Source organism: Homarus americanus, unplaced genomic scaffold, assembly GCF_018991925.1.
Source record: "Homarus americanus isolate GMGI-L3 unplaced genomic scaffold, GMGI_Hamer_2.0 scaffold59025, whole genome shotgun sequence".
NCBI classification, from domain to species: Eukaryota; Metazoa; Arthropoda; class Malacostraca; order Decapoda; family Nephropidae; genus Homarus; species Homarus americanus.
This window is the reverse complement of record NW_024747769.1, coordinates 17,459-40,692: the sequence shown is the minus strand read 5'-3', so window position 1 is coordinate 40,692 and position 23,234 is coordinate 17,459. Positions and strand designations below refer to the sequence as shown.

At 39.2% G+C, this 23,234-nt stretch overlaps 1 protein-coding gene across 1 annotated transcript; it reads right to left on the bottom strand.

Moving 5' to 3' along the window:
• Positions 1–644: 644 nt before the first annotated feature.
• On the bottom strand, positions 645–23,171 carry LOC121879851 (cytosolic Fe-S cluster assembly factor NUBP2 homolog). Its single transcript, XM_042386636.1, has 3 exons — positions 23,021–23,171; positions 1,000–1,204; positions 645–828 (listed from the first exon to the last, which is right to left on the bottom strand). The coding sequence occupies exons 1-3, from the start codon at positions 23,034–23,036 to the stop codon at positions 660–662; spliced, it is 390 nt and encodes a 129-aa protein (XP_042242570.1). The 5' UTR covers positions 23,037–23,171; the 3' UTR covers positions 645–659.
• Between the last annotated feature and the right edge of the window lie 63 nt (positions 23,172–23,234).

Sequence of the window (23,234 nt, the reverse complement as noted above, 5' to 3'; positions counted from 1 at the left end):
TGAGTGATGTTTATAGCTTCAACTGTCTTTATGGTTGGTAAAACTTGTCAAGTCTGTCAGTCTGAATGGCATGTGTGAGGCCTTGTGTTTGTGCAACCGCTAAATATATAAATATATAATGTTATGATAATTATCAGAAACACATAGGCATAACGAGGTTTATTACAAAGTGATGAAAAGGATACTGTACAGTGGCTAGTCCACAAAACATGTAGCCATGTCTCTTTATTTGAGTGCCCCGTCATAGGAGTCCGTTTTCTCTCACTTCAGGACGCCTGAGTCGTCCGTTTTCTCTTAATCTTAGAGTGCACCAGGGACTTTGTTATTTCTTAGTAGTGACACAGAATTTGAAATTGCAACCCCAATTGCAACTGGGACAATCCCAGAACCAGAAATTTGATATGGACAGTTCAGATTTTGTCCGATATATCCAAAATCCGGATTAAAGGGGTCCGAATTAACGAGGGTCGACTGTAACGGAAATTTGATTTAGAGGAAATTTCGATTTGACTGAAAGGGGTGGCTCAAATTAGTTCGTTAAATCGAGAACGTCATATTTATTATGCCAGAATGAATACACATTGTATTATTTATGTTAAACTATGCTGTATATCAAAGTAACATGTCGCAATATCTATGATCCGTGGTTTCATAATGTTTCACACAGAGTGTGGACAGATACAGTACTTTTTTGAGATATTGTACAATACCTTACCATTCTTTTTTGGTCCCCTCCAGATAACAGCATCACTCTTGGAGTCCAGGAAGAACGCTATAGAAATAACACTTAATCTCCTTTCCTCGTCAACATACACCGGTACCCATTTCCTGCAAGTGTAAGAAAAGGAGTGCAGTGATTTCTAGTGTATTACTCACTTTGGCAAGTATGAGCAAGTTTCTTAAGTACAGAAAGTGACATAAAAATGAGACAGAGAGAGAAGGTTTATCAGCTTCATTAATAACTCAAATGAAAAAATATAAATTTGAAAGACAACGTACCCATCAGGAGTAGTAAGAACATCCCTTCCCTCAACTCCCATCATGCGTGGTATGGAAGGACCACACAGGTCAATGTCTAACACACCAACACGATGACCAGCTTTTTTGAGGGTGAATGCAAGTTGCACAGTTGCTGTGCTTTTGCCCACACCACCTTTCCCAGACAGCACCAGCATGGTGTGGCCAACTCCCGCCAGAACAGTTTCTGTTAAAAGTGATCATGTTTAAAATAAAACAGTAATTACATAGAGAAGCCTTAACTTATGTAGCACAGCAATGTGTTTTCCAAAAAATAATAAAAAAACTGTGCTGTATTGTGAGAAAGGATCTGAAACAAAGTCATTAAAAAATTCTCAAACAAATATTTAAAAATCTAGACTGTAATACAATGCAGTACAGGTACAGTATAATCAAGTATCACTTGTACCATTGAAATTTACAGAATGAACAGATTTAAAGTTCAATACAGTAATATTCTTCTCTAAACATCAAGTTATATATATATATCTTAACCAAGGATAGACTGCAACACCTTACAAAGGTTGTTAATTGTGTAAAACATGATCCCAACTATTTGGTAAAGATTTGATTTGTTAATAACCAAAATTGGTTTTTCGTGGTGATTTGAGAGAATGTGATATAAAACAATAGTTTGCACAAAGTGGGCACACCTTTGAAGATGAGGGAAGTGCGGGATTAAAACACACACAAAAATAAAAACTTGACCTAACCTTTCCTAACTTGCAAAACTTCCTAATACTACGAAAACTTTCCTTACTTAACTGATGGCAAAAGAGAACGTGAATCTCTTCTTGTACAGGGGTCCTCTTTATAGTGGTTAATAGGGACCAGAAAAAAGTCACTGATTATGTAACCACTTATAAAGGGGAATTAATTGCCATAAGAATTAATAGGAATAGGGCCTAATTGGGACCCTCACATTGTAAGTGACACACATAAAGGTGTATTTGGTATATTTTAACATTTAGATACTGTATATACCTCAGAAACCTTTGTTAAACATTTGATTACACATAATCTGTACAGTAATTATAATTGTGTTTTCGGCTGCATAAGGATGACCTTACTGGGTGCAGTTGCCCAGTCAGGTTGTTTCTTTAGGCAGGTTATGTTTAGGGCACCTTTTCTAGCCCCCTACCCATGTGGGGTGAGCAGAGTGGCTCCTTGAGAGGGCTGCTCAGTCACACAGACAGGACCGGATTGCACTGCTACCTAGATCCCAGTGCATAAACGACCAACTTATCTGTGCCGCCCATATGCAGAGTTGTGACTAGAGACTCCCGGCAGTCATCTCTGCTTGTCTCCATTGTCACTTGTCAATTGCCATAGGACTTTTGGGGGTATAGGGGTTTTGATGATGAAAATTATGATGAGCTGGGTGATGGCTGTGCTTGAGTTGATTTATGTGGTGAAGCAGGAACACAGGCTGCAACCACACATCTTGGCTCTCCCTTTTCCTGATTCAGTGGTGCAAGTTTTGCAATGACTGGGCAGAGGGAGAGTTGCAATGGACTGCCGATAGCCCAGTTTGTTGGGTTTCACCTTAGTAGCCTGTCCATCATGCATTGCCTTTATCCACTGGTGTAGTCATTGGGTTCCTATGCTGATCACCTCTTCCGCCTATACCGCCGTTGGGGTCATGTTGGAGCTCTGATGCAGGGCTCCACCGCAGATTTTTCGCTTGGGGTTTACTCCCATAGCCTTATACCTACCAAGGTTAATCTACAAGGCAGTGGTTGGTAGGCGCCAGGACGTGTCCACATACCAGTGGGCCTATGCGCTGTCCCTCTGGGGCTCACTGCTACTCCAAGATCCCCTGCTGGTCTAGCCTGGGCCCACAAGGCACCCAGTTACCGTGTGTTGCCACGAGGAGGCACAGCAGGAGTTTTGATGGTGAAGAGGCTGTGTACTCGCAGGGGAAGACTTGTGCAAGTTGCTTCCCTGTTCACCACGAGGGCTAGCCAGCGGCGGTAGCTGAAAGCGAGAGGAAGCAAGTAGTGCTTGCACCTTAACACTAACATAATGCTGCCACACTAGATCCATTACACCACTCAGTGCATGAGCGCACGCATGCATGCACACACTTACGGCATGCATGCACCCACACACACCTATACCTTGACAACACCGACTTGGCATCACCACCACACACATCAGTCACTAGCGTAGCTAAGGGGGGGGCGGTCCGCCCCGGGTGGCACTTTTGGGTCTGCTCATCACCCATATCTGCAGCTACTGGAGACGTTAATCCATCCCTTTGTATCGGCGGCAAGTTAATCCTTGTCGTGTCTGACCTAACACCTGACCCACATCATCACGGCCACGTCATGAGCTGCACCCTTGCTATGCGCCCTCCCCCGCCACACACACAACCTGTAACCTGTTGAGGATTAAGGAAACATTTTCAAACAAGTACGCCAGTGAGCTCATGTGGTGTGGGTGTGTTAGGTCAGACACGACGAGGATTAACTTGCCGCCGACACAAAGGGAAGGATTAACGTCTCCAGTAGCTGCAAAACCATGCAGTTCTGCACAAGTCTTCCATCGTGACAAGACGAGGGGAGGCTAGACGACTTTTAAGTTCTCTTGTGTTTTCGATCCAGTTATTTACTTCGTTGGAAGACATAATACTATAAGGTAAGAAATATTAAAGTATTGGTTAAAAAATATTGATGTGACTTTTGCTGCGGTACTGAGATTAAATATTAAGATTTTGTTTCACAGCATTGCGATTTTATACTAAGACACTATCCTCACTGGGGTACAGACAAAAGCCCCCCGACAAAAGCCACCCAGACAAAAGCCCCTACTTTGATCGGGGTGGCTTTTTCTGACAACAGAAGGCAAACTCAAGGGCCGCCCCGGGCGGCACACACTCTAGCTACGCCACTGACATCAGTGCAGCACTCTAATATTAAAGTGCAAAGGCAAACATTTGATAAATGATTGAGTGTATACTTTTTCCATTACATATCGTTAACAATGACTTGAAACTTTATAATCTCATCTAAAACCTCTAGTAAATAAACAGAAGGATATACAGGTTGACAACCCTTTATCCGAAATTCCGAAAACCGAAAAGCTCTAAAAACCTAAAGTTTTTTTTGTTGGGTATTTTTTTTTTTTTTTTAACAGGGATTAGCCCACCCGGACATAAATCACTGACTCACATCGGGGCCTAGTGGGCGAAAATGTAATAGCAATAATAATTATAATACAGAGTAATAATAATTATTCATAGTAAATAAGATTTTTAATTAAAATACTGTACAGTATTACCCCGCCTAACGCGGTTTCACTTAGCGCGTTTTACCATATACGCGGTGCCTCGCCAGAGCTGAACTTTCACTTAACACGGGTTTTTTCCACATATAAGCGGTGAGTGTCCGGCTCGAGAGCTATTTTTAGATTCGCCCCACCCCCCACCCGCCACCCTGCCTGACTGCCTGTTTTAGCTCATAAAATTCATACAAATTACCCGGCCAGAATATAATTTACATTGCTGGAATTCTTATAATTTGGTGATCATTTTGAATATAAACATCATAGATTTTGCATTAGACATACAAATTTTAGATGTAAAGTTTATTCTGAGTAAATATGTTATCTTTTGTGAAAAATATATGACATTTATATTCAAAATATTCCTGGTCTTACAAGGAATCCAGCAATGTCAATTATATTATCCTAACTTTAGTTTGAGGTATTATTTATTACTAAAAGGTAAATATTCTGGTTTTCCCACACATCTGGTGAGACGGTTGGTGGGGGTGGGGGGGAGGGAGGGACCGACCGACCATCTGTTACAGTGAAGAATATTTTTTTTTTTTATTAACTGAAGATATTTGTTTTAGCTCATAAAATTCATACAAATTACCCGGTCAGAATATAATTTACATTGCTGGAATTCTTATAATTTGGTGATCATTTTGAATATAAACATCATAGATTTTGCATTAGACATACAAATTTTAGATGTAAAGTTTACTCTGAGTAAATATGTTATCTTTTGTGAAAAATATATGACATTTATATTCAAAATATTCCTGGTCTTACAAGGAATCCAGCAATGTCAATTATATTATCCTAACTTTAATCTGAGGTATTATTTAATACTAAATGTTAAAAACTCTTGAAGGGAGGATTGGTGGGGGGTGGGGGGAGGGTTGGGACTGACCGCGCGGTTGGAAGAGGGGGGGAAGGCAAGGTGGGGTACTTTGATTGACAGATAGTGTCGTGAAGAATATTTTTTTTTTATTAACTGAAGATATTTGTTTTAGCTCATAAAATTCATACAAATTATCCGGCCAGAATATAATTTACATTGCTGGAATTCTTACAATTTGGTGATCATTTTGAATATAAACATCATAGATTTTGCATTAGACATACAAATTTTAGATGTAAAGTTTATTCTGAGTAAATATGTTATCTTTTGTGAAATATATATGACATTTGTATTCAAAATATTCCTGGTCTTACAAGGAATCCAGCAATGTCAATTATATTATCCTAACTTTAGTTTGAGGAATTATTTATTACTATACTGTACCTGGTTTTCCCCCAAAATTTCTCAGAGGGAAGAGCCGGCAGTGTAGTGTGAGAAGAGGGGGAGGGAGTTGAGTCCATTATTTGAATGGACATTAACTTGGCGACTGTATTTCTCTATTTCTCTTAAGTATTAATTGTGTGCATGTACCATCATAAAATTAAGATGTTATTTTTACTACAACATAGTTATGCGTCTTCAAAAAGTGGAGTTTGGGGGTCGGGCTGGTTTCTATTGGAATTAATCCCATATGTTCTGTTGTTCACTTAACGCGGATTTCACTTAACGCGGGACCCTCTGGGTTCTATTGACCGCGTTAAGTGGGGTACAACTGTACACCAAAATAAAATAATAATGATAACAATACAATAATAATACAGGTTGTACCTCTCTAGTCCGGCATTCTGTGGTCCGGAAACTCCCGTGGTTCGGAACGATTTTAGTTTGTCCAATAGGTAGATAGGCAGCTTTTTTCTTTTTTTTTCTTTTTTTTATCTGCATTATTATTATTACAGTGGTCCCTCGGTTAACGAACACAATCCGTTCCAGCAGGTTGCTCGTTAACCGAAACCATTGTTTCAATGGGTTTTTGGGTAATTGGTTCCAGCTCACCGAAAATTGCCTAAATTCAACAAAAAAGGTAGAAAAGTACACTTACTTTGAGGTGTGTATGTAGAAGGCTCCTGGATGATGATGATGATGATGAGAATTAGAATGGGGGTGGAGGAGAAGGAAGAAGAGAAGGCATTGGGGTGGAAGAGAAGTCACCCCATGGCACCATTTCACCCATAAAATTTTAGTTCTCTTGGTGTATTTCAAGATTATTTTCTTTAAATCAACACTGCACTGCATTATATATTGTCAACATGTAAAATATATTTCAAAATGACCAATAATTTGCTTGGAAACACAGAAAAAAAGCGTTTAGTTGAAGAGAGTCTCAAGCAATATGTTACCTCCACTGAAAACAGAGAGAGACTAACGCCTGTCTGGTGTGTTAACAGGCTGGATGGCACGCTAGAAACTAGTTTCTTTACCTTCAATTATGTTCAATAATTGTTAAAATGACTAAAAAAGTTAATATTAAACTTTTAAAATTATTGAATAGTATAAACTTCTTGATATTTACTAAAATAGTAAGGAATTTAAGCCCTAAAACCGATTACTGTATTGGCGGACTAATACTACAGCTGGTGGACCGCCAAATGCAAGCAAAAACATGTTGAAGTCGGCTCGTAAAAAACTCATTAATCGAGGGATTGCTCGTTAACCGAAGTTAAGAATCTTATGGAAGGTAAATCGTTAACCGAAATCTCGATAACCGAGGCGCTCATTAACCGAGGGACCACTGTACAGGAGTATTAAATTTTTGCCCCTCAGACCCCAATGTGGGTCAGTGACCTATACCCGGGTGGGCTAATCCCCATAAAAAAAAAAAACAACAACAAAGCCACGGGAAATTAAGGTTTGTTTACATCCGGCAGTTCGGCTGCTCTCTCTCTCTCTCTGCTTGTCTATACAGAGTACAACATTTAACCCTTCAATATATATATGAGCAGTAAATAAGTGTTGCTTTCATATTCTTATGTAGAGTAATGACGATATGTTTTCACATGTGCGCACTTACATACGCGCAGTCTCACTTTTTTCTATACCATTAATGGTTAGCTACTTATATTGTTCCATTTATTACATTAAATATCATTACAGTAAAAGTCCAAAAATCCGGATGCCAGGAATCCGGACCACCCGAGAATCCGGACTTTTCGAAAACTCAAACTTTTTAAATTTACCGGGCTTTTGGGGGTTACATGAATGAATGGAGTTGCTTTAAAAAATTAATTTCCATAATTCCAATAATAAAAATAATTGTAAATTATATGTAGCTAATTTTGTTAGTTTTGTAATTAGCTTGAACTGAAATGTAAAATTTGAGGCACTATAAATCTTTTGTGTATGTGTGCATGCGTGAATGCCACAGCTGCACAGCGACAACAAACGACCACACGATCGCCACTTTAAAACAAGCAATCAAACTGTGACAACGTATGTAATTTTAAGTCCTACTCTTTCCATGTACAGAGTACAAGCCCATAATAATGGCCCCTAAAGTAGATAAACTTCGTTGTTTGAAGAGAAAGAAGAACACATTGAAATTGAGTGACAAACTTGAAATAATTAAGAAACTAGAACGTGGTGTGAGCAATGCTGTTCTAATGGAAACATATGACATTGGAAAGTCTACAATTTATGATATAAAAAAGGCAAAGAATAAAATTATAGAATTCACACCTTTTTTGAGCCTTACATTAAAATTGCTGAAAGAAAAAGTTTACATCCACCCAAATTAGAATATCTTGATAAAGTGTTGCATGAATGGTTTTTGTTAAAACGATCAGAAGGTATGGCAATTTCTGGGCCGATGCTTATTGCCAAAGCAAAGTCTTTTAAGGAGCAAATGAACACTGAATCAGAGTGTGCATTTAGTGTTGGATGGCTTAGGAATTTCAAGACTCATCATGGTATTAGACAGTTTGTTTACATTTTTGTCTAGTGTTGACTTTATTTTTCTTTAAAACTGCTCATTTTGATAAATGAAGCATGCTATATTTGCGAATGAATAAACTATCAAAATGTACCTTTTCATCTCTTCTTTATTCCTCCTTAAATTTTAATTTTAAACGTACTGCCTGAGAATCCGGAAAATCCGAAAATCCGGACCGACCCAATCCCCGAGCAGTCCGGATTTTTGGACTTCTACTGTACTTCAAACAAGCATATTAATTTTTTTTACATTAATTTTACTACAGCTACAATCAGGGTCTTATTTTCTTCAGTTTTATATGTAGAACCAATCAGTCACTGGTTTTGTAAGCATTAACGAAAACAATGCCGGCAGCCGTCTCGTCTCCTCGTGTTAATATTCCACGTATTATTAATGAATTGTATTGTTCATTTTGCACACAAAACATTAATTCAATAAAAAAATTCAGAAACATTAATTAAAATATATATGAACAGTAAAGTAGTGTTGCTTTCATATTCTTATGTAAAGTAATGACGATATGTTTTCACATGTGCGCACTTGCATACGCGATCTCTCTTTTTTCTTTACCATTATAGTTCGCTATTTCTATTGTTCCATTTATTAACATTAAATAACATTACTTAAAACAACCATATTAATTTTACTACAGCTACAACCAGGGTCTTATTTTCTTCAGTTTTATATGTAGAACCAGTCAGTCACTGGTTTTGTAATCAACGAAAACAATGCTGTCTCATTTCCTCGTGTGTTTTAATATTCTACGTATTATTAATGAATTGTATTGCCCATTTTGCACACATAAACATTAATTCATTTAAAGACATTCAGTAATAAACAATAATGAATCTTTTGTACATAAGAGAAATGACGCTGTTAACATGATTGTGCACGCCGTCTGAACGTTGGTGGGCCGTTCAAACATGTCGAAATTCGAGTTTCCGCTGTCAAAATTTTAAGTTTTTTTTTTGTGTTCAAATAAAAAACGTTGAATTAAAAACTCGCGAAATTTGAGAAGCTACTGTACGACATTTAACCCTTCAGTATGTCTTCAAAGAGACCATAAAGCAGAGAAAGTGGTACTAGTGCTTCCAAGCATAAGCACAAGTCACTATCTATCCAGGAAAAGGGTGAATATCCATGGTCCGGAAATTTCCATGGTCCGGCACCGGTCAGGTCCCGAGGTTGCCGGACTAGAGAGGTACAACCTGTAATACAGTAGGGTATGCTATAACGAACGGATTCCACTACGAATATTCCTATAACGAACGGTTTTACCTATAAAATTGAGAATGCTATAATGAACGCAACTCCTACAACGAACGCGGATGAATACGGGGCTATTTCGTCTGGTGCATGAATATTGTTGTACCGCGGCTCACAACAAGAGCTTCTGGCGCCATCTTTGACTCATTGTGTAGCCAGTGCACCACTGAACTTGTTGAAATTTCGTCTTTTGATGTGGAAATTCATGTCATTTGTATAACTATTTTGATATACAAGAGTACAATTGTAACAATGAATCGTCCAAAGCGAGTGAGAAAGCTAATAACCCTTGAAACTAAGAAAGAAATCATAAAGAAACGTGAGAATGGAACAAGCATTGCGAAACTTAGTGATGAATATGGGATGGCTAAATCGACTATATATACGATTTTGAAGAATAAAGAGGAGTTGAAAACTATGCAAGTGGCTAAGGGAATCTCTAGACTTAGCAAAGCAAGGTGTAATGTGATTGAGGAGATGGAAAATTTACTCTTAGTGTGGATAAAGGAGAAAGAAATGGCAGGTGATAGCATTAGTGAAGCTATAATTCGTGAGAAGGCCAAACAATTGTTTGAAGACCTTAGAGCCAAGACTCCCAGTGGAAGTGATAGTGCTGTGCCATTGTTTAGGGGTACCAAGGGGTGGTTTACTGGTTTCAGAAGAAGAAATAAGTTACACAATGTTGTGAGACATGGTGAAGCTGCTAGTGCAGATAAGGAAGCAGCTAGGTAACACCATGACATTTTTTTAAATGTGATTAAAGAGGGAGGCTTTGTTTCTCAGCAGGTATTTAACTGAGACGAAACTGGACTTTTTTGGAAAAAAATGCCTCGCCGTACATACCATTACCAAGGAGGAAACTTCTGTCCCTGGCCATAAGCCGATGAAAGACAGGCTTACCCTCCATCTTTGTGCTAATGCTTCTGGTGACTGCAAAATAAAACCACTCCTTGTGTACCATGCAGAAAACCCAGAGCTTTCAAAAACATTAGGAAGAACCGCCTTGGTGTTATGTGGCGGTCAAACCAAAAGGCTTGGGTGACCAGGAGTCTTTTCTCTGAGTGGGTGACTGAGGTGTTTGGACCCAGTGTTCGGGAATACCTCAGGGAGAATAATCTTCCATTGAAAGCTCTATTGGTGATGGACAATGCACCAGTAGGGTGTGTCATACGGAGGCGAATTTTTTTTTTTTGAGTTTGAAAAATCGCCCCATGATATTAATGATGTAGTTCTATGTGCAGAATCATGTGATATCTTCAGATTTGAAAAGTTTTCATTTTTTGCTAGGTAAATTTTAACTTGAAATCTTATGAAAATTCAGTATTCCCACCCTTTTACCAACACCACTAAATAGCTTATTTAAAGTAAAGTAAATGTATCAGGTTAATTTATTAGGATGAAAATGATCCAGAATAGTGAAACGAATGATCTTGACACATTTATTAAATTTAATATTCCTTTAGAAAACAAAATCATCAAATACAAAAACCGGTTTTACTACTACGACCCGGTGTTGCTGCACACCATAGAGAACATGTCTTTCTTGCTTCTGTTTCTACTCATCACCTCCCTGCTGACCACCTGAGCTCGGATGTAGCCTTCCCTCCTCTCCTGGCTGTACACGTGACTGCTGGCCTCGCTCACTTGCTGTACACAACGCTCTATACTCTGGGTGTGCGAGGGCCAGGCAGGGACATGCATGGGGTTGTCCAGGAAAGCTCTGACTTGAACATTGGTGAGGCTGCAGGTAAGAGGGGGCTCACTGCCAGCCTGGATGTTATCCAGATCTATGAGATCAGTGAGGGTCTTGGCACCTAGATTGACTTCAGGAGTCTTCCTGACCCTGAAGGAATCGTCACCAACTGATTCGTCATGCCCAGATCCTCTCATAAGTCTCATATCCAAGATCTTTTTGACTGCCACTCTTTCTCCTCCTCATCCTTACTGCAGAGCATTGTCTGCAGAACTGCCTCGGGATGAGCAAAGATCTCCTCACAGTCTGCTCCACAATCTGAACAACCTTCCTTGGCTGACTTCAGGAGCTCAAGCTGGAAGAGAACATGCCTCGGACCTTCGGAGAACGATGACTTGACCTTGGTGTTGAACCAATTTGGCAAGTAGACACTCACGATGAATTGGACAATAAGTCTCAGGTTGTGAAGCTGGTTCCCTTTCAGTTTATGATGAGCGACCCAAATTCTGCAGAACCTGAGAGCCGTTGTGAGCCACCTAGAATGTGAGACTGGACCTATCTGCAGGTAAGCAAGTCTATCAGGCATGACCCCAGTTTTGATGGCACTGCAAATCATGTAACCATAGTACTGGTCAGTACTCAGGTCGTCAATGACAGTATGTGCAAGCTCAACGAGTGGAGGGCCAACTGTGATTTTTTCAAAGCTCGGATTTATTTCTAACTCAGTGGCAGAGTCCAGCATCTTGCCAAGAGGACCAGACCATCTGTTGTTTGAAAGAGTCTTGCCATCCAGCTCCTGGATCAGATGTCTGAGTATAAACTCGTTGGTGGAGGTCACAAACAACCAGACCAGCTTCCTCCCAATCTTCCGCTTTATCCACTGATGACCCCCCTTGCCACCTGTGTTCGTGTTGGTGCTGTCCCCTCCAATGGCCTGCAGGGTCTGGTCTACGTTCTTCTCTCTGAGCCAGTTCACAATGTTATCTGCCACTATCTCAGCTGGTTTCCTGATGTCATCTTTTCTCTGGAGTGAAATGCCACAAATACTTCCCTCCTGGTTCACTGCAGCAGGAGTAGTGTTCCTCCTTCACCATGGCAGGGAACAACTTGTCAGAATCTCCAACTTTCATGAACACTTTAGTGTCATCCCTTCTCCCATCAAAGAACAAACAATTGATTCCATTTTCTCTTATCCCTTATCAAACTCCTCTTCTAGGTTACTGACAAGTTTCTCCTGAGCTCTCCTTACATTTCTTTGTTATGATCTATCACCAGGTGAACATCATCAGGTGTTATCAAACCATCGCTCAATCCAGGCAGCTGTTGCTATTCTGCAGTTTCTCTGAGACCAGTGTGGTGTCGTGATGCTGGCCAGAGCTATGCTCGATATCTTTCCTATTTCGAATCTTATGCCTGGAAGGTTTGGGATCATTATTTTCTAAGAGGACAAAGTCACCATTCTCCTGGTCAGCACTCGGATCAGCCATGGGGAAGTCATTAAACTCTGAATCAGCTTGACTCCAATCATCGGCCTTTTTTACCTCACCCTGGGCCTTCTCAAGTCTCTTTTCCTCTGCAACTCTTCTCCTCTTCTGTCTCTCTGTGGCAACCTCCTGTCTCTTGGACTCCGGAATATCTTGGCTAGAAATCATGAGAGCCCCTATACTGCCAGTCTTCTCTCTCTGTGCTTTGACAAATGCCAGTTCGATCACAGGAATCTTCAGTTCACGCTTGCAAATACAGGAGATGTGGGCCTCGGATTTACAGTCACAATCGCATCCAAACTCAGGACAGAGAACAATTGGGCACTTGCAAGTAATTATGTCAAATAACTGGTCCAGTTGCTTGGCAAAGCTGTCCTTAACTGCAAGTTTTCCTCTCCCAAGAAAGATATCTCTTGCCTTTTCCCAACTGGCTAGCAGTCTCTCACTAATCTTCTTCTGACTTGTTATGACTGGAGGCTTGAACTGAGCGTTAGCCAGAGTGTACTGTGCCAAGACAGCTTTGGTCATATCACTGGCAATGTCTTTGTTTGTGTAAGTTCTTTGGTTCTTTTCACTGATTTGCCTGATTAAAACACCGTATCTCAAAGCATCTCTCAATGTAGGCAACTCCGACTTCAGGAGCTCTCTCCCAGACCCAAGATAGTGACTGAGATGGCTGGATTTTTGGTTCCTCGTCCCTGACACAAGCAGCCATCGCAAATATTATCAACTTATAAATGCATCAGAATCTGAAACAGAAAAAATATTGTTAGTTGGGTTGTTAAAGAATGAAGTCAGAAAGCAATGTTCACTATTTAATTGTAATGCACTAATGCAGCTGTACGTTAGATTTTCGATAAATTTCACGCTAAAATTTACCTAGCAAAAGGTTGCAAAATATTGAAACTGAAATTATTTTCTGTTTATATACACTAAAATCTACCAAAAAAGTGATGGGCCATTAGTTTTAGCTGATCTTCCCTCCTATGACACACCCTAATGCACCAGCCCACCCTCCTAATTTGATGGTTAAATTGCCAGAGGAGTTCAACTTCATCACTGTGCACTTCTTGCCACCCAACACAACACCTCTCATCCAGCCCATGGATCAACAGGTAATTTCAAACTTTAAGAAGCTGTACACAAAGGCACTGTTTAGAAAATGCTTTGCGTCCACTTCTTCCAGTGATGTTAGTTTGAAGGAATTTTGGAAGAGTCACTTCAATATAGCAGATGCTGTGTTTTTAATTGTGTCAGCCTGGAAAGAGGTTTCTATGAGGTGTCTTTGTGCTGCTTGGAGGCCATTGTGGCCTGAATGTGTGCTTCAAAGAGACTTTGAAGGCTTTGAAGAGTTAGAGGAAGAGGCTGTTGTACATGAAATTGTGTGTCTGGGCAATTCCATGGGCCTGGAAGTGGATGATGATGATGATGAGTTTGTGGAAGAGCACAGTAAGGAGCTGTCCACTGAGGAGCTGCTTGAGCTTCACAAAGAAGAGAACGAGACACTGAAGCGGAGCTTAACTTCTGAGGAGTCAGGGGAGGATGAGGACAAGGAGGAAAGCCGCATCATTCCAGCCAAGATCTCAAGGATGTGTTCTGGTGCTGGAGAAAACTGTCTAAGCTTGTGGAAGATTATCATCCTGATGTTGGTGCTGTGGAAAAGGCCATCAGTATTTTTAATGACACTGTGATGAACTACTTTTGGAAGGTCCAGAAATCAAGGTTGAAGCAGCCAACCCTAGATTCCTTTTTTAAAAAAGTAGCAAAAGACCCTACAGACAAAGTGCCTGCGAGACAGTCACCAAAGAGAGCTAGGAAGGATGACTCCTCTCCTTCCACCTCTTCTCCATAATTCTCTCCTCCCCCCTCCCCCTCTGCCTCCTGTCCTGCATGCTGAACAACACTAAGGTAAGATAAAGTACTGTATTTTTTACATTTTCCACAGAAATTTTTCAGTGTTAAGTGGTTGTATTTGGGGGCCTGGGACGGATTAATCCTATAACAAACGAATGCTATAACGAACGAGGTTCTAGAACCAATTAGATTCCCCCTACAAGTGCCGTTTGTCGCTGAGTAGCCGAACCTTCTCGAATTCCCCAGCCTACGCCTCCAGCACCGCCTACGGAGCGGGGGTCAACTATCAACCCATGCCTACCCCCGCCTTATAAGACCTGACACCGCTGTGACCAGGGCTCTTTCTACTCACTGCCACCAGCAAGCAACACCTCCTCCGCACCAGCCTGGCGGCTCCCGCTCCCGCCAGCGACCTTGGCGTCCCTCAAGCTGCGTGTCCTCACTCTGGGCACCCTCACCAACCAGCTCTCTCTACTCAACGCTTGTTACCATGCTGCCTACCCAGCAACAAGCTGCATTGTACATCCAATACAATACAGTGGTCCCTCGGTTAACGAGATTTCGGTTAACGAGCTGCCTCCCAGAAGATTCTTAAATTCGGTTAACGAGCAATCCCTCGATTAACGAGTTTTTTACGAGCCGACTTCAACATGTTTTCACTTGCATTTGGCGGTCCACCAGCTGCAGTATTAGTCCGCCAATACAGTAATCTTACTATTTTAGTAAATATCAAGAAGTTTATACTATTCAATAATTTTAAAAGTTTAATATTAACTTTTTTAGTCATTTTAACAATTATTGAACATAATTGAAGGTAAAGAAACTAGTTTCTGGCGTGCCATGCAGCCTGTTAACACACCAGACAGGCGTTAGTCTCTCTCTGTTTTCAGTGGAGGTAACATCTTGCTTGAGACTCTCTTCAACTAAACGCTTTTTTTCTGTGTTCCAAGCAAATTATTGGTCATTTTGAAATATATTTTACATATTGACAATATATAATGCAGTGCAGTGTTGATTTAAAGAAAATAATCTTGAAATACACCAAGAGAACTAAAATTTTATGGGTGAAATGGCGCCATGGGGTGACTTCTCTTCCACCCCAATGCCTTCTCTTCTCCCTTCTCCTCCACCCCCATTCTAATTCCCATCATCATCATTATCATCCAGGAGCCTTCTACATACATACCTCAAAGTAAGTGTACTTTTCTACCTTTTTTGTTGAATTTAGGCAATTTTCGGTGAGCTGGAACCAATTACCCAAAAACCCATTGAAACAATGGTTTTGGTTAACGAGTTTTTCGGTTAACGAGCAACCTGCTGGAACGGATTGTGCTCGTTAACCGAGGGACCACTGTATGTATACAGTGAGCACATTGTGAGTTTCCTTTCCCCATCCCATCCTGAGTGTGAGCCAATATCTCATAACCCCTAGTAATAATAAAATATAATAATAAAATTAATAATAATAATAATAATAATAACAATAATACTGTAATAAAATAATAATAATAATAATAATAATAATAATAATAATAATAAAGAAATACAAGAATGAAAAAAAGATCAAAAGTGAGAAATGCGACCTAGACCTATGAATTATTATTACAGTTATTATTACTATAATATTTTCGCCCCCCCCCCAGGCCCCGATGTGGGTCAGTGATCTATGCCCGGGTGGGCTTATAGACAAAAAAATAAAATAAATAAATAAATAAATAAATAAATAACCATTCTGAAAACCGAAAAATTCCAAAATCCGAAATGCCTCTGGCCCCAAGGATTTCGGATAAGGGATTGTCAACCTGTAATAGACTATTAACCTTATAGTGATTACCAACCTCATAATCTTCCACTTTATAATGATAAAGGATTTGATTGATCTAAGACATTATCAAAATAATCATTTTCAATTTTATGTTCCAACTAAATACTGGTGAACCACAACTATCAGCTGACTCACCCTTGCACAACACGTCTTAATGATATACTACAATCCCAGTAACCAACAATTAACTTTCTATCAACAATCTATGAGTACCTATTCATTTTTCAAACACAATATATAATGACATTTTACATCTGCCAATTAGCTAGGTTGGTGTCCTTTGTGTAATCCATAGTTTTGTGTTTTCTGCAACAATTTGTATTCATTCTCACCAGTAGAGTTGTTATTTTTTGTTTATTTTCCGTGTTACATAGTACCTGTACTGTATTAACATATACAAGTACTGTATTAACATATACCTGTACTGTATTAACATATACAAGTACTGTATTAACATATACCTGTACTGTATTAACTTTCATGCATGTATACTAATAAGCATCCTTGATATATTATTGCAATGACATTTTTCTAACAATATATAAGTTGCACTGTGCCTGATATTCATATTTTGCTTCCTAATGAACAGATTTTTTTATCAATATTTCTTATTATCTCTTTTGGGAATAAATATTTCAATTGTTTCAGTGCACATACAGTACAGTACTGTATAAGCAATGTGTGAAATGCAATTTCAATCCATATGACTTCTATAATTTACAAAAATATGCTCGTGGTTTGTTGTCAACAGGTATTTCGCTATTTCATAATTGAACATCGACTTTTGTAAGAGTATCTCCCTGCTTCCAGTGTGAAAGAAAAATATATTATCTTGAACAAGAGATAATTTAAATTTAAGTTTGTATTTTTACACATTGTTTACAGCTTCAGTTGTTACTCTGTATTAAAACTAATACCACATCCAGCCACCATCTTTATCAATGGGTTGTATTGTTAAACCTGAGTATCAGAAATATGGGTTGCTGTGATGAACGAACAATAGGCAAACAAGCATTGTGTAATGAAACAGTCAGGAGTTCCCTTAGTTTCTTAAGGTATTTCCTTGATTTTGTCAATAAGTATTCCTAAATTTGTGCTATTGTAGTGGATCTCTCCCCTACAACTGCGTATCCGCATTCCAATGTGACAGTATCCTAGCAACCAGCGAGCTGCTCTCGGGGAGTTGTCACCTGCTACGTCTACCCTAGCAACGGAGACAAGCAACCGGCGAGTTCCCATGGGTTTACTTCCGGCTGCTGTGTACAGTTGTACCCCACTTAACGCGGTCAATTGAACCCACAGGGTACCGCGTTAAGTGAACAACAGAACATATGGGATTAATTGAAATAGAGACTGGCCCGACCCCCAAACTCCACTTTTTGACGCCACACAACTATGTTGTAGTAAAAATATTATCTTAACTTTATGATGGTATGCACACACAATTAATAATTAAGAGAAATATCAATAATATTAGGTTTTTTAACACTTACATTAGTAGAAAAGATGGCTGGGCACACGGGGATGGGGGGTTGGTTCCGAGGCAGAGGGCAGATTATTGGCCCTCACCTGTATCACTTGTATCAATTGTATCACTATCCACCACAGAGGCTTGCAGGGCCTCTTTGTCAAACCCCTCAAAGTCCATATAAGTCCATATCCTCACTATAATTATCACTATCACTGACTTTGGCCGGCTGTGGTGGGTGAAGAACTCGGTAATGTTTTGATGACTGGGCGACCTTGTGCGCATGTGCCCGCGCCGCTTCCCGCGTATATGAGTAGATGAACCGCGTTAAGTGAAAGTTCGGTTCTGGCGAGGCACCGCGTATATGAGAAATCGCGTTAAGCGGGGTACAACTGTACCTGTATTCTTTCATTATATCTATGGAAAAAATGAACGAAATTGAACAACGTTCTCTGGTGTTAGCCATCTGCTGCAGGATTACCCGTTCATCAACTGGTCATACTATCACGTCCACCAAAAATGTAAAATTACACCACACCACTTCAAGAAATTTGCTTTTATTGGTAACAGATATCAAAATAAGTACTTTCTGTTTAATATGGCGAGGAGTCCGGGGGCAGAAGTTAGGTAAGATTAAGTATGTTTCTTTGCTCGATTAGGTTAGGTTAGGTTCTGTGCATTGTCGTATCAATTTTATTACTTACTATCATCTTAAGAACATAAGGAAAAAATTTGCGAAATCAAACAAATCAATCTGGTGTTAACGGTCTGGGTAATGTATGAGAACAGTACTACCACCAGAAGGAGTTGTTTGATTCCTTCATTTTTTCCACATTTTCTTATCATTATTGTAAGTATTTTAAAAGATGAGATATTTACTAGAACCTAACAGAACCTGACCTAACAAACCAAAGAAACCTACCTAACCTTACCTAGCTTCTGAGCCAGGGGGCAGACCCACCATATTAAACAGAAAGTACTTATTTTGATATCTGTTACCAATAAAAGCAACTTTATTGAAGCGTCATGGTGTAATTTTACATTTTTTGTGAACATGAGATTTGGCTCAGACTAAGCAAGTTGGTTGTAAACAAACAGAGCAGGGGCCTAGAAGGCAAGAAAATAAGACTAAAAAGAATTTAAAAAGAAAAAAGAAAAAGATTAGTACCGTATATTAATCTACACCACACCAGCTTTTTGAAGTGAGACAGATTGTATGAGTATGGAAACACAGAAGAAGGCAGAGCATTCCACAGTTTGGCTGTGTGAGGAAAGAAGGATGTACTATAATGGGTTATTCTGACCGACATCCACAAAGAAACTGTGAGCACTGCGGGCAAGACGCGTGTTACGAGTCCACGGCCTTGCCGGAGGTACACAGGATGCCAAATCTATTGAACATTGCCTGTTAAAGTACCCGTAAAAGAGAGAGAGTGAAGCAACATTGCGGCGAAGAGAAAGGGAAGAGAGATTATCAACTAATGGAGGAGAGTTAATAAGATGAAATGCCTTTGATTCCACCCTGTCTAACAGTTGGACAGAAGAAGAGCCACCCCAGATATGAGAGCAGTACCTCAAGTTAGGACAAATGAATCCCTTATAAACTTAAAGCAACTGCTCAGGAGTGAAGTAGCTACGGCATCTGTACAGCATTCCCAGCTTTTGGAAGACAGCTATCAAACATGGAGGTACTACCGCCTGGGAAGATATTGGAAGCATAATGTTTTGTCTATGGTAGATCCTGCTACCATATGGCATCACAAAAATTATGACCAAGTCCCAGGTTGCTAATCTGACTTTCTGCTTCATTTATACATGCAGGGTCTCAATTGTTTCTCTTACTTCGACAACACAACATACATACTGTATATCATTTCTTTCTATATTGATTTTGTATTTGTACTTTTTATTTATTTATTATTATTATTATTATTATTATTATTATTATTATTATTATATCCCTCCCCCTCCCCAGGCCCTGATGTGGCATATGATAATTTTTTCACTGTGTTTTACCCCACACTTTCCCTCATCCTTCATGCCCTGCCCACTACAGATGATTTATGATTGTAGATAGAGAAAAACTAATAATATATATAATTAAAATAAATAGTTGTTGCCTTTTGGGTATTATTGTATAAATCACCTGGTGTTGAATTTTGAGAATTTTATGGTTGCAATCTATAGTTCAAACAATTATAAAACACTTCTCTTCTATGACATTTCCTTCACAAATGGTTTATATATGCCAGAAGGTCCAGGGGGTTGAAGCCCCCAGTTAGGTTATTTGCGAGAGAAACGTCATAGAATAAGTGTCTTAGAATTGTCTAAAATGTCAATTTGCAGTTTCAACCAACCACAGATCTTGAGTTGCACAATGTGTTTGATAAAATTTTAATTTTGGCCACCCACCTAACCTAACCTAGCTACAGAACCCAGAAACTATATCTAACCTAACCCAATGGAAATACTATACAGTGACCCCTCGTTTAACGAAACGCCTCGGTTAACGAAATTTCGGTTAACGAACTGCCTTCCATAAGGATCTTCAATTCGGTTAACGAACAAAAATTCGGTTAACGAATTTCTTACGAACCGACCTCAACATGTTTTCGCTTGCACTCACCGGGCAACCAGCTTTAGTATCAGTCCGCCAATACATTAATCGGTTCTAGGGCTGAAATTCCTTACTATTTTAGTAAATATCAAGAAGTTTATACTATTCAATAATTTTAAAAGTTTAAAATTAACTTTTTTAGTCATTTTAACAAATATTGAACATAATTGAAGGTAAAGAAACTAGTTTCTAGCGTGCCATCCAGCCTGTTAACACACCAGACAGGCGTTAGTCTCTCTCTGTTTTCAGTGGAGGTAACATCTTGCTTGAGACTCTCTTCAACTAAACGCTTTTTTTCAGTGTTTCCAAGCAAATTATTGGTCATTTTGAAATATATTTTACATATTGACAATATATAATGCAGTGCAGTGTTGATTTAAAGAAAATAATCTTGAAATACACCAAGAGAACTAAAATTTTATGGATGAAATGGTGCCATGGGGTGACTTCTCTTCCACCCCAATGCCTTTTCTTCTTCCTTCTCCTCCACCCCCATTCTAATTCCCATCATCATCATCATCCAGGAGCCTTCTACATACACACCTCAAAATAAGTGAACTTTTCTACCATTTTTGTTGAATTTAGGAAATTATCGGTGAGCTGGAACCAATTACCCAAAAACCCATCGAAACAATGGTTTCGGTTAACGAACGACCTTCTGGAACGGATTGAGTTCGTTAACTGAGGGGTCACTGTATTAGAAAAATGTATTAGAATTGTCCAAACTACTGATTCCAATAGTTAAATTCCTATGATTCCCCAGAATGACCGAAACTAAAATAGGTTAATATTTACGACAAACCCGCAGACGAGTTATTTGTATTACTATACTGTTTTTCTTAATTTATTTTCATCGGTGAGTTCTGATATGGTAATCATTTCTTGAGTAAATGTTTCAATTTATATAAATAGACACCTAGGCTTGCACTAATTTGTCTTCCCGGCGGTAACGAGGCCGCGCTCTGCTGCGGCGCCTTTCCCCAGGCTCGCGGCAGTTTCATTTTCAGCATGATGAGTGAAGGTTGTCGCCTGTCTTATATGGACGTAATTTGAGAATTTAGGGATAAAGACAACGAGACCCTACAATTGTTCAAAGACCTCGGCATTGTTCCTTTAAATAGAGACTGTCCACACTGCGAGAATCCCTGTGCTTTCAGACCAGAAAGAAAGTTGTTCATCACTTCTTCAACGCCGTGGCTCGACATTTCCCGCCATCACAATAAATCACTCTGCCGCCCGAGCTGCATAATCACTGATGCAACCGCATGATCTCACGTCCAGAAAAAGCCTCAAATTTCAATATATCATAGTAAGTTCTTTCTGTTTAATATACTGAGAGGTCCAGGTAAGGAAGTTACGTAAGGTCAGGTAGGTTTGTTGAGCTCGGTTGGTTGGGTCTGTTTTTCATACCCACAAATGTTAAGTTATGTTTATTTTAGAAATAACCATATTTTCTACACATTTTCAGAAACTACAAAAGGGTCCACTATAATAAACAGCGAAAATCTGGAGTTTTTAAAATCGTTTTCTATCAATTTCAGCCGTAGGTTAGTCATAAATAATTACCCTAAAATAATACCTTTTTTAAATACTTACTATAATGATATAAACAAATGTGGAAAAATTGAAGAATTGGAACAACGTCTGGTGATGGTGGTTAATTACCGTGATCTGCTCCACCTAACCTTAATATCTAACCTAACATTTATACCCTGGGTCTTATCTACCCTAAAAGTGTTGTAAACGGTATTTTTGCATTTAAACATTCCACATTCCTACCACTAATCTATTATCATATTCTAATAAGACGTCTAATTATAAGATCATTTTCATCCATTACATTACCGTCGCAAATGTATAATAACGGAGATAGCGTATCCAAAATTTTCTGTATTTTCTTCCATTAATCTTCCACCATTATCACCTACCTCACCTCCCACATTGCGTGTCTCCTTGATTAATCATCACGCGCATGCGTTCCCATACACGTCGTGCGACCAATCAAAAGCGGTTTTTTTCCAACCAATTAAAATGATTTGTGGTTTAATTCGAGGTATTTTTGGCCCAACCAAAATCGATTTTTATTTTGGGTCTCATATTTCGAAATTAAACTTCATTTCCGACCATGGAAGTCCGCGATGGGTGTCACTTCAATTATATGGAGCTGATTGGGAGTTTTGGGGAAAAAAGCGAAGAAACTATAGCATTTTTTCGATTGCATGGTGTTCTTCCAACCTCAGTAAAGTGTACTAAGAGCAGGACTGAATGTTAATATCACAAGGAACAACCATATGTGGCGTTGGGTAAGAGTCTCAGAATCCAACGACGAGCAAGAACCAGCCCAATAAGGTAAGAAATAGGTGATTCCATCATATGGTGAGTCAGTTAGGTTAGGTTTGGTTTTTGTTTTCTAGTGTTTTTTGATGTATTTTTTATTCGCTTAGCTATTTTTTTTTTTTTCGGAAAACGTCCCACGAAAACAAAAATCGATAAAAAAACGGTAAATTTCCGACGGAAAGGAAGGTCATATTCGGTCTAAACACACAAATACACTAGAAAAATAATACCAAATATATTTTTGACTTGCTAACAGAGTGGGAGGTGGAAGTGCAAATTTACCTTGTTAACAACCCTATCATGGTGCTCTAGGGCCCAACACACTGAGGGTCTGTATCAATATTAACTTCTTAAAATAATACCTGTAGCTGCTGTCATATCCGTTTATGTCAACTGATTGCTTGAAGTCAATTATTTTTTCAAGACAATAATGAAACAAGAAAGTACTTATAAACAGACTGAACAAAGTACAGTAATTGTTTTCTGATGCTAAAGTAAATACAAGATTCATAATCTCGCAGGGTCAATAATTATTTTATCAAGCAACAATTTCTAAAGCAACAACATTAAATATAT

What these genes read in the sequence shown, in the direction of transcription:
- LOC121879851 (XM_042386636.1), bottom strand. An exon ending in GTTCTTACTACTCCTGATGG is followed by an intron (nt 829 to 999) that starts GTACGTTGTCTT and finishes TTACACTTGCAG; the next exon opens with GAAATGGGTACCGGTGTATG.